Genomic DNA, 12,208 nt, shown 5'->3' on the forward strand with positions numbered 1-12,208 from the left:
ACCCGCGGGAGGATCCGGCCGGGCTACCCTGGGCCGCCTCGTACGAGAAGGAGGTTTGGACAAGACCTGGGGCGTCGTTGCCCCCGCCCCCCTCCGGGCCCGTCAAGGTAGAGGGGCGGCCCCAGCAGGCCGTGCCCCCCGGCTGGTGGACGCTGATGCGGGTGGGGGCTGCGGTGATTGGCCAGGACGCGGCGCAGCCCGCCTACTTCCCCGCCCCGGCGCGCTCTCCGCAGAGCCGAGGGCGCCTCCAGCTGTCCTGCAGCCGGCCAGCTCCGGGCCCGCCCGCCCGGCCACGCCCCCTGCCCAGCCCCCTTCTCAGGTTTTGCCTGGAGGTAAACTGAGGCCCTGAGAGTCCAAGGTAGGGAATGACCTAGCAGAATATAGAAAGGGAAGGAGAGGAAACCCCAGTGCACCCCTCACCTAAGCGAGCCACAGAGCTCAGACTGCGAGGTGACTTGGACAGAAGGGATTCCCCCAGGGAAACCATCCCAGCTCCAGCCCTGGTGAGAGGTTCCCAAAAGGTGGGCGGTGCCCAGGATCTGTGCTCACACCGGGATCAGCCGTTCCACCAGTACAGGAGCCAAGGCTACAACCAGGAGAGCCCCCACCCTGCATGTACCCACATACCTACACTTAGCTGCATGGCACAGCCAGACCAGACAGGAGTCCCCTGACCCAGATGTCAACCCCAGACCAGAAAGGGGTATCATGCTCTCTAGTCTAACCCCCTGGGGTTTGAGGGGCTGAGGGCTTCTCGGAGCCATGGACCTGTGGTTCAGTGAGGGGGCATCCCCCTGTACTCCCTCGGTTCTCGCAGAGTTTACCAGAGCCCAAGGCTAGGCTGGTTCACAGGGACTCTGGGACATGGGTGCAGGAGGAGAAGGCAGGACAAGCATGCAGTAAGAAGTGTGCTAAGTGTACCTGCATCTGAGACAAGCTCATCTCTCCAGATCATGGGAGCTTCCCATTCCAGGGCCCACAAATCAGGGACAAACTTATTCCTCCTGGACTGCTGGAGCTCCTCATTCCAGTGACCCCTGAATTTTATACAAGCTCATACCCCTTGACCATGGAAACCCACCCATTCCCCCAAAACTCATTGTCATCGAGTTGATTTGGACTTCTAGACACACCGTGGGTCTAAGTAAAAGGGTTTCCCAGCAACGTGTCCAACTTTACCAAAGCAGGTTGCCACATCTTTCTCCCACAGAGCAACCAATGTGTTCAAAGTGCTTATCTCTTGGCTACCAGCTAAGGGCCTGACCTCTGAGTCACAATCTGGGCAAGGTCATCTTCTTGGACGGTGGAAGCGCCCTAATCCAATACCCCTATTTAGGTGGAAACTCCCCCATTCCAATGCCCTCAAGTCTAGGACAAGAATCTGCTTGACTCCCCACACTGTTGGCCATGCTCCCTCCACCCCATCGGCCACGCCCCCCCTCCCCTCCCCACACACTTCTGGATGATTCTGAGCAACCTTGAAGGGTGGATTCTGGCTCTATTGGGCAGCTCAGCCCTGATCAAGCCCCCACACAAGCCCAGACACTTCCCCAGACTTGGCTAGTTGGTCCTGGAGTGTCAGGACACCTCCAGGCCAGTTAGTGTGGCCCTGCCTCCTTCACAGCCGCCAGGTGGGCAGGAGCTTACTCACCTGCATGGACTCCAATAAATGTACCTCTTTTGACCTCTTTAAGCCCTGGTGGGGCTGTCAGGTAAGCAATGGACTGCTAATCACAAAGGCTGAGGTTCAAAACCACCTGCCACTCCACAGGAAGAAGATGAGGCTGCCCACTCCTGGAAGGACATCCACCCTCAGAAACCCTATGCGTCTAAATCACCTCGATGGCTGTGGGTTTGTGGCCGATTTAGAAGTTAATTTCTCAAATGGCGTGGGATGGTCTTCAATTCCTTCACTGACTTCTGAGCCCACCTCTGAGTGTAAAACACTTGTCCTTTATCCTGGTGCCCCATTGGCCACTGTCATGAGGCGCCTGGTCATCCCCAGCTACCCTGGGTTCCCACCTGACCCCATCAGCGGAGGAGTGGTGAGAAGTGAGGGCAGGACAGAGAGACGGTCAAAGACAGAGCAGGAAGCCAACTGTTTCTTCACATCCGTGTTTATTACTGCTGCTGGATGCGCACAAGTCTCAGAGTAGAGACCCCTCTCCAGGTGCCTCTCCAGGTGTCCCCGCCACCCCGAAGCCCCAGATTCATGAACACTGTGCAGTCGGGGGTGAGGCCGTACTCCCCCAGCCGCTCCTGGTTCTCCATGGGCTTTCCGTCGAAGGACAGCCTGAAGAGGTCTGTCTGCACATGCTCCTGCTCGCTTATTTGCTGCTTCAGCTGGGCCACGGTGTCAGTCAGGTGGATGCTGTAGGCCTTGCTCCGACCCTTGTTGTTGTGCACCAGGATGTTCATGGATTTGCTGTTCTCTACGATCAGTACGACCACGCTGCCCGGGCCCAGACCCTGCTTCACAAGGGGCACCCCATCCTCCAGCACCTTGCCTTTTGGGTGGGCCAGCCGCAGCTGGAAGGCAGGCACACCCATCTTCTTGGAGACCTGCTGCTTCAGGTCCGACAACAGCATGGATTCCGTCAGGGATACCGAGATCTCCTGCCCAGTCAGCATCTTCACTGTCAGGGACCAACTCTGCATATGATCAAGGGACTCAGGGACTGGGCATCACACCTGGGCTTCCCCCTCCCCACCCAGGAACCTAGGGCTGGCCCAGGGCAAACTCTGGGGAGCCAGAAAGCCTGCCCTTCCTGTCCCTCTTCCCTACGCAGCCTCCAGAGGACCCTGAAAGAGAAGTATGGAGAGAAAGCGGGCCAGCGCCCCTGCCATCCTAGCCCCTTCCTTGCTAAGATGCCACACTCTGTGTGGTGCCCCAAGGAGGATTCGGGGTTGCCATCAGGGTGAGATCCAAATCCTGGCTCATTCTTGGAGGGGGGAGGAGCTGAGCTCTGAATGCCTTGGAGCATCTTGGAGCCAGGAGGTGCTCACCCTCAGGAGGGGCCCCGAGTGGGAAGGGGTCAGAAGAACAGCGGGTACCAAGCCCACCTGCCTCCCATCTCCAAACCGGACTCACCATGGCTGTGGATTCCAGTGCTGGGTGCTCGGCAGCCACAGATGAGTTTGCTGGCTCCTGGCTCTCACCTCCTCTTACACAGCCCCCCTCCCTGCAGCCCTTGCTTTTCATTAGCCCCAAACAACACACGTGACCCAGTGGGCGTGGCATCTCTGAGAGGCGCTAGCCTGAGACCCACCCAAATGCTTTCAGTTTCAATTTCCTTTTCCCAAGCCTGCAACAGAAACAAAACTAACCCCAGGGAAACAGAGGGGAGCGGGGTCCCCACCCCCACCCCCCGCTCTCCGCTCAGCTGCATCTTCTGGGACCAATTCATGCGCCCTCCCCCCTTCATCCTCACTCCCAGGAAGGGCCTTCAGGAACCCCCTAGATGCCTAGTCCTTAACAGGTGCATAAGTGTCACCAGGACGAGCTGATAAATGACTGGAAAATCCTGTTTTCAGTTCACCGACTTACAAATGTCGTCCATCTCAAGCATGGCCACGGTTAACTCAGAAAGGACAGTCACCTCCATTGATCTAGGACAGCAGTTCTCAACCTGTGGGTCGTGACCCCTTTGGGGGTCAAACGACCCTTTCATAGGAGTCGCCCGATTCATAACAGTAGCAAAAGGACAGTGAGGAAATAGCAACGAAAATAATTTTATGGTTGGGGGGTCAGCACAACAGGGGGACCGGTATGAAAGGGAAACAAGAAGGAAGGGAGCTGAGTGGTGATACGTCATCGAGGGGTGGCAGCAAGATGGGTGTGACTTGTGGAACGGAAGGTCGGTGATCTGCTCTGGGCACCCTCCCCTAGTTCCCGATGCAGCGTAAGAAAACTAACTCAAGGACCCAGTGAGGAAAGTGAAACTCAACATATGGAAGAAAATACTGTAGACTTCTCTATCTGCTAAGGAATTAATGTCCAGTTTATAGACAGAACTCCTACAACTCAGCAACAACACACAAGCCAGCCTTCCAAAAGAGTGGGCAAAGGATTCAAGTAGGTATTTCTCCAGAGAGGATGCACAAGGGCCAAGAAGCCTGTGAGAAGGTGCTCGGCATCATGAGGCATGAGAGAAACAGAAAGCCAAGCCATAGTGAGACACCCCATCACACACACAAACCAGAAATCGGTGTTCCTGAGGCTCCGGAGAGCCTGGGACCCTCACGCTGCTGGTGGGAGTGTCGCTGGCGCGGCCACTGTGGCAAAGAGGTGGAGTTCTGTCGTAAAGTTAAGCACAGCATTGCCAGGAGACCCCACAGCTTTGGCTTCTAGCTGTTTGAGGGGGCTTCAAGAAGTGCATGGAAAAATTCCATTCTCTTTTACCTCCATCTCCCAGCAAACTTTTGAAAGCCCTCTCGTAGCCCCCAACTAATTGAAAACAGGTGTTCCAACAAATTCTCATAGATGCATGTGCCATATGAGTTACAGTAGTGGAAGCCCGGTGTCCGTCCATGGCTAACCCCATAAACAAATGTGAACGACACACCATGCAGTCTTATAAAAAGGAACAAAGTTCTGATACGCACTGCCACGATGAACCTCAGAAACACCATGCGGAATGAGGGAGCCCACTTCTTCTTTCTGATTCTCTCTCTATGAAATACCCAACCGCGGTGACCTCGTTGGGCAGGGTAGAACTGTCCCACAGGTTTGCCAAGACTGATATCTAAACCCCCTCATCTCTCTCCTGTGGCGTGGCTCAAAACTCAGGGCTACCCCGTCGATTCCGACTCCTGGTGACCCTGTAGGCCAGTATAGGACTGCCCCCAGGCGTCTCCAAGACTGGAACTTTATGCCAGAGTAGAAAGCCCTGTCTTTCTCCCACAGAGCAGCAGGTGGTTTTGAACTGCTGACCTTGTAGTCAGCAACCCCAACGTGTAACCACTGTGCCACCAGGGTTGTTGGGCCTGAACTACCAGCCTTTTCCTTTAGCAGCTACCGTAAGTGCTTTAATCACTGAGCCACTGGGCTCCACCTATGAGATCTCCAGACCAGATCACAGGTCCCACAGAGACCGAATCACAGTTACAGGACACAGATGGGCCATGTCCAGGGGCGAGAAGGAGGAGACGTGACGGCTCCGGGGACAGGGCCTTCTTGGAGGGGGGTGGGGATGGGGCTGTTTCAGGACCTAGATAGGAGTGATGATTATACAACATTGTCAATCTATTAAAGCCACTGAATTGTCCATTGTAGAATCGTTCATTTGATGTCATGTGAATTTTACCTCGATAAAGGACATTTTAAAAACTATTTAAGAAATAGGATTCACTGGGGAGTCTTCCAGAGGGGGGTGGTGCTCGTCCCCTTCTGTCCTCCCCCTGGACCCTGACCCCAGGCCTTGATGTGAGCGCCGGGGAACCCAGTGGCTGTTGCCTCTTAGGTCGCATGGATTCTTGCATGCGTGAGGCACGTCTTGTGTTTCTGGGGCCGGGGAACCCCCACTTGAAATAGGATTCATAAGACCTTCCTTTCATAACTTAACTGGTTCATGAAATAATGTTTTGTGCTTTCATGTGAATCAGTATATTTAAACAAGTTGTCTAAAGTGTCATTTAATTGAGTTCAACTCTCACTGTTGGATGCTTACTGTTGGATGCTTACTGTTACAGAAAGTACCGAGCAGGTGGCAGTTAGTGAAAAATGATTTGGATTAAGAGCACAAGTATGGGGGCGGGGAAGTGCTCTGACTATGAAACACCCCCTCACTCACCCACCCACCCCCAAAATCTCATGAGACACCAAAAGTATTCACCCTCCCAAACAAACATGGATGCTTCATTTCTTTTTGTATTATTATTATTTTGGTTTTCTTCTTGATTCGCTTGCATCACTGCTACTGGTATTGTAAAAAGAGACATGACATATTGAAACAAAGAATGCACAAAGTGGAAGTTCTTCCAAGTTCCCCCTCTGGCGAGCATGCTCAAACAAAGTGTTCGGGGCTCATTTCTTTGCATAGATTCTAGAGCCTTCCTTTGGGTAAGCTGCTGTGTCCGTCTCCACCAATCACCTGCCTGCTTTGGGCAGGAGGCGTAAACTCAAAGGCTTTACAGAGATATATTCACAGAGGTGGCTGACCTCCCAACCTGCGGGGGCAAGAGAAGGAGGGGAGTCTGGGGGGGGCTGGAGTGAGGTCTCTCCCTGGGTAAAGACTCTTAGTGACCTCTGGACCCGGGGTCAGTCTCCCTGCTCAGAGCTCCTCACAGATGTGATTGTGCATCTTCCTTCTGGAAAGCCAGCCTTGCCTGCCAGACTTGTATGGGCCTGTGTACACACACACACACACACACACACACACACACACACACACTCATCTCACCCTGCGATGCTGCCCCTCCCACATAGGGACTAAGAGCCTGCCTTGTTTTTGTTGTTGTGCTTTCTAAAAGATAGGGGAGGGGTCGGTACCACACCAAGAAATGGGGCTCCTTCTGTCTCCCCCTCTCTGTGTCTAATCCTGCTCCCTCCAGGGTCCAAAGAGAGCCTGGAGCCCATTTCCAAAGCAGCTCTTCTCCTCCTCTGTGAGCTGGAGTGTCTCAGCAGGGGGAGCTGCACGAGGGCAGAGGCAGGCCGAACTCAGGGCCAGGAGGCACCTTCCCAATGTACTGCCTGGCAGGGATAGACCTCATTCTGTGGTGAGCCTCGCTGCCTAGTGCCCAGGTTCCCTTGGAGTCCAACCCCTCCCCCTCCACAGGACTCAGCTGTCTGTTACCCTCCCCTCCCCTTTCACCCCACCTCCCAGCTGCATCTGATGACTTCTGACACACTTGGGCTTTGGGTCACAGCTCAAAGGGCATCACCAGGTAACAGCCATCCAACAGGATCCTCCCGTAAGCCTCCCGTCAGAGGCAGGTGAGGGCTGTGGGACCCCCAAGGTGCTTCCTCAGAGAGCCGAGGGGTGGGGAGGGGGCAGGCATGCATCTTGCAGGACTGGATGTGCAGTAAAGGTGAGTTCATTTGTTTGTAAAAACATATTTTGGTCTGGCTCTCGAGTAATTTTTAAATGGTTGTGAGGGACAGGATTGGCTCTTCCATCTCACTAGTGTGCCGACACCGGGCTTGCTTGCTGAGGTCTAATTGGCTTTATAAAGAAGACTGTGGCTGCAGGGTTGGAGGAAGGCTTATTCACAACAACCTGCGGGTGCAGACGATACCACCTTGCTTCCTCAGAGTGAGGAGGACTTGAAGCCCTGGCTGGCCAAGATCCATGCATGCAGTCTTCAGTGTACATCGGGACTCGCCATCAAGAAGACCCACATCCTCGCAACTGGACCAGGAGCTGACATCATGGTCCATGGAGACAAGGTTGAAGTTGTGAAGGATTTCCTCTCGCTTGGATCCACAATCGATGCTCACGGAAGCAGCGGTCAAGAGATCAAAAGACCCATTACATTGGGCTGAGATGCTGCCCGAAACCTCTTTAACGTGTGGAAGAAAGGGCTTCAGAAGAAAGATAAATGTTTTGAAGAGGACGAGGGCAGCATCTGTCCAAGTTCGCTTGATATAACTGATTTGTGGGTTGTTATATCTCTAAAAGCCACCAATAAAATGATTAAAAAATAAAATCAGAAGCAATATTACTGCCCCCCCGCCCCCACCAAAAAATAAAACCTGAAGTGTTGAAGAGCAAGGCTGTCACTTTAAGGACTGAGCTGCACCTAGGTCAAGCCACGGTATTTTCCATTTCCTCAGACGCACGTGACGGTCGGAAAATGCCTAAGGAAGCTTGCCGGAGAATCGACACCTTCCCCCTGACGTCACGGAAGAACATGGAAAGGACCGCACGCCGTCCGAGAACAAGCACATCTGTCTTGGAGGACGTCCGCCCAGGATGCTCCCTAGAGGTGAGGCTGGCGAGGCTCAGTCTCCCATAGTTTTGCACACGCTCGTAGGAAAGAGCAGTACCTGCAGAAGGGCTTCATGTTTGGTAAAGCAGAGGGCCGTGGAAAGAGGAAGGCGCTCGATGAGGAGGTGGTTGACACAGTGGCTGCAAACATGAGCAGAAACACATCAGTTATGGGGATGACAGAGCACCGGCGGTGTTTCTTTCTATTGAACACGGGGTCACTGTGAGTCAGAGCAAACTCAATGACGCAACCTAACAACAATGGACTGTGAACCCAGCTCTCTCTAGTCGGGGACAGGTGGACGGGGTCTGCCAAGGAGGAGGGCAGACTCCAGAGGGAGGCCTATTGTTTGGATCCAAGGGGGCAGGACCAGAGCTGGGCCATCTTGGGGATCATGTGAAGGGGACTTGGGCAAACCCAAGGGCTGGGCCATCCTAGGGTAGGGTAGGGGGAGGCAGAGCCGTGGGCACATGGAGCAGTAAGTAGCCCCCCCCCCCCATCAGAGACATCAGGGGCTGGACTCTCACCTCAGTCCTGTGTGGTCGGTCCTGCAACTCCTCACAGTGGTCTGGGCTGGGGGCTGGGGTAGCACCTGCTGGTGGAGCTGGGCACCGGAGCACCCGGGCCGTGAAGGCACTGTGTTGTGGTGACGGACTGGATAGAGAGACATACAGCAGGAAGGGGCCTGGGATGTCCCGAGGTGGAGCAGGCAGGAGAGGGGACGCGAGAAAGTGACCTTTGAGGGGAGTGGGGGCAGGAGGGAGGGAAAAAAAGAGGAGCTGATCCCAAGGGCCCAGTGGAAAGTAAATGTCTAGAAAAGAACGATGGAATATGTGTACGAATATGTGGGATACAATTGATGTGTGGTTTGTAACAAGAGTTGTAAGCGCCCCCAATAAAATGATTAAAAACAAAACAAAAAAAGAAACTTCAGATGCCCACTGGTAGAACTTATCAGAACTACCAGACAGGGCCATCGACATAATGTGTGACTAAGCACAGTTGTTTACTCAATGTATAAAAACCCTACCAGGTGGCAGACACACAGAGGACACCACACCACTCTGAGCTCTCTCCACCGGTTAGGTAGGCCACCTTTGATGTACTTACTGTCTGATGTGTGACTGTGTATGCCAATAGGTTACATTAGAATAGATACTGACTATAAAATGCGCTATCCCTTTGATGAATCAACGTGTGAATTCAGCATCAAAAAAAAAAAAGAAGAAAGAAAGTGACCATTGAGTCAAGAGGCAGCCAGGTAGAGCAGGTAGAGTGTGCCAGGCAGAGGCTCGGCTGCACACAGGCCCCGAGGCAGGCATGAGCCTGCATGTGAGAAGCCTCCTGGCTGTTGTGGAGAGGGCACAGGGAGAACACTGTAGAGGTGGAAGGAAAGGGTGTGCTCAGCTCACACAGGGCCCATGACGGGGGCAGGGCCTGGCCTAAGGACCAGAGGTGGGCTTCTCAGGAGAGGGGGCTTGGCAACATTCTGTGACAGCTTCAGTACCTCCAAACTAGCCCCTGGAGTCCGGAGAAAGGCGGGGCTTTCTGCTGCGGAGAGTCACAAACCCATCTGCTCCTCAGAGGCAAGGACGGCCAGACCTGGTCTTACACACTTTGGATGTCTTGTCCGGAGAGACCCTGGAGAAGGACCTCGTCCTTGGTACAGTGGAGGGATGGCGGAGAAGAGAAAGGCCCTCAAGCCGATGGTTTGACACCTGGCTGCCTCCTCGGGCTCAGGCATCGGAACCATGGTGAGGCGGGTGCAGGGCCAGGCGGTGTTGCCTTCTGTTGTGCACAAGGTCGCTTTGGGTCAGACCTGACTCGAGGGCACCTGACAGCAACAACAACATCAGAGTTACCGCCTCAGAAACCCGCACGGGCAGGTCTACCCTGTCCCATATAGAGGGCTGCTATAAGCCCTCATCCACTCAATGCCAGTGAGTTTGGTTTTAAGTTGGCCCACCAGAAGAAGGGGTGGGCTGGGAGCAGGACAGGTAGGAGGCCAGCAGAGGTTGTCCAGGAGGGGCGAGGAATGGGGGCCTGGCTGTGCACGGCCCTCTGGAGGTTCTTCCAGGGCAGCGGTTTTCAACCTGTAGGTGGTGACCCCTTTGGGGGGTCTAATGACCCTTTCACAGGGGTCACCTAAGACCATCAGAAAACACATAAATATTTCACAAGATATGATTACATCTGGTTTTGTGATTAATCCCTATGCTTTCATTGTGTTAAATGATGTTCAATTTGTAACAATGAAAATACATCCTGCCTCTCGGGGAGGAGATGAGCCAGTCAGGGTGCGATATAACAATGATGAGAAATACAACTTTCCTCTAGTTCCTAAATGGTTCCTCCCCGCTCCCACTACCATGACTCGAATTTGATCTTGCAAGTCTGGCTAGACCAGAGGAGGTACACTGGTACAGATAGGAACAGAAAATACAGGGAATCCAGGACAGATGAGCCCTATAGGACCAGTGGTGTGAGTGGCAAAACAGGGAGGGTAAAGGGAGAATGGGTAGGAAAGAGGGAACCGATTACATGGAATTGTGTGTGACCTCCTCCCTGGGGGACAGACAACCGAAAAGTGGATGAAGGGAGACGTTGGACAGGGCAAGATATGACAAAATACCCATTTATAAACTATCAAGGGCTCATGCGGGAGGGGGGAGCGGGGAGGGAGGGGAAAAATGAGGACCTAATGTCGGGGGTTTAAATGGAGAGAAAATGTTTTGAGAAACGATGTACAAATGCGCTTTACACAATTGATGTGTGTATGGATTGGGATAACAGTTGTATGAGCCCCTAATAAAAGTTAAAAAAAAAATACGTCCTGCCTATCAGATATTTACATGGATTCATAACAGTAGCAACATGACAGTGATGAAGTAGTAAGGAAAATAATGTTATGGTTGGGGGTCACCACCACAAGAGGAACTGTCTGAGAGGGTCTCAGCACTAGGAAGGTTGAGAACCACTGCCCCAGGGGGACAAGGACAGCTGGGCTGCCTTCAGGGACACAGGCATCTGACTGAGAGAGCTCCTCCCCTCCAGGGCAGGCTAGCCCGGCCACCCTTCCCAACCTGCAGGCCCCTGGAATGAGGCGGGAGTGGGGCTGTCTGAATTCCAGAGTGCCAATCTCAAAAGCCCTGTGGCAGCCTCTTTGGCTCCGGGGACTTTGGCCTAAAAGAGCCACAGGGAGGCAGGCGGAAGCCCGGGGCGGTGACAAGCGAGGAGGAGGGCGGCCTCCAGGGCAGATAGGTGCATGATGTCACCTTCAGTAACTCCAGTCCTGGTGGAATTACCTCAGCCCGCGCCCAGAGGACCCACAAAACAAACGAAAGGCCGGATACTGGTTTTGAAACAGCTAGTTGGGACCTAGCACAGCCAGGGCTTTGTCACGTGGACAATGAGTGGAGAGGGCCAGGGAGGAGACGCAGGCTGAGCAGATAAGTGAGTGGTGATAGGAGAGGCAGGGCACTGGAGGGTCAGGGTGAGGTCTCAGTGGGTCTGAGATTAGGGCTCTGGGGTGGGGCAGGGCCTGATGCGCCGGAGGTCAGGACGCTGAGGACCATTATCCCACCCCCTGTGCGTTGGGAACCACCAGGCTTAACCCACGCTGATATGGGGAGGCAAGGCAGCTTCCACTGAGATTGCCAGCCAGGCTCCGGGGGTGGAGGAGAGAGAGGTCAGGAAGTGCCCTGTGGGTTGAGACCCCTTTGGGGCTCAAACGACCCTTTCACAGGGGTTGCTTAAAACCATCAGAAAACACATATTTCCGATGATCTTAGGAACCGAGACCCCGCGCCTCTATGCGTCTCCAGGAGGGCCGGCCCACATGCAGATATGCCCACATATGAGTACCCAGCGTGAAGACTGTTACCCATGCTACACCATGCTTCAAGACACAATTTCAGCAGCTTCCCAGTTCAGACTAGACCAGAACATGTCCACAGGTATAGAAAGGGATGGGAGCTCACGACACACGGAATCCAGGAGTAGGAATGGTGATGCTGGAAGAGTAGGGGGAACGGGGAGAGGAAGGGAACCAATCACAATGATCGACACATAACCATACACCCCTCTACAGGGGGAAGAACAACAGAAAGCATGGGGGAAGAGAGAGTGGTCCATGTGAGAGATGAAAATAATAACAATGTACAATCTATCGGAATCGATGAGGGTGGGGGAAAGGGGGGAAAGGAAAAAAAAAAAGACCTGGTACCGAGGGCTCAATAGAAAGTAAATGTCGAAGGGATCAGGTATAAGGCATCATCAG

At 53.7% G+C, this 12,208-nt stretch overlaps 2 protein-coding genes across 2 annotated transcripts in view; one reads left to right on the forward strand and one right to left on the reverse strand.

The window, feature by feature from the left end:
- Nucleotides 1–2,099: 2,099 nt before the first annotated feature.
- ISG15 (ISG15 ubiquitin like modifier) lies at nt 2,100–3,203 on the reverse strand. The gene is made up of 2 exons (XM_004705506.4): nt 3,092–3,203; nt 2,100–2,652 (listed from the first exon to the last, which is right to left on the reverse strand). The coding sequence occupies exons 1-2, from the start codon at nt 3,200–3,202 to the stop codon at nt 2,122–2,124; spliced, it is 642 nt and encodes a 213-aa protein (XP_004705563.4). The 5' UTR covers nt 3,203; the 3' UTR covers nt 2,100–2,121.
- A 6,402-nt stretch (nt 3,204–9,605) lies between these two features.
- The window catches only part of HES4 (hes family bHLH transcription factor 4), a 9,760-nt gene continuing 7,157 nt past the window's right edge, over nt 9,606–12,208 (forward strand). Inside the window, exon 1 of the mRNA XM_004705507.2 lies at nt 9,606–9,638. Within this exon, the coding sequence (XP_004705564.1) occupies nt 9,606–9,638 (33 nt within the window). The remainder of the gene's footprint in view (nt 9,639–12,208) is intronic.

This window comes from Echinops telfairi, unplaced genomic scaffold (assembly GCF_000313985.2).
Source record: "Echinops telfairi isolate 266 unplaced genomic scaffold, ASM31398v2 ScPeMD7_7457;HRSCAF=8495, whole genome shotgun sequence".
In the NCBI taxonomy this organism is placed as follows: Eukaryota; Metazoa; Chordata; class Mammalia; order Afrosoricida; family Tenrecidae; genus Echinops; species Echinops telfairi.

Coding starts and splice junctions, on each gene's coding strand:
- ISG15 (XM_004705506.4), bottom strand. CDS start 3,202: ATGAAAAGCAAGGGCTGCAGGGAGGGGGGCTGTGTAAGAGGAGGTGAG. Junction 2,653..3,091: donor CACTGGAATCCACAGCCATG/GTGAGTCCGGTT, acceptor GATCATATGCAG/AGTTGGTCCCTGACAGTGAA.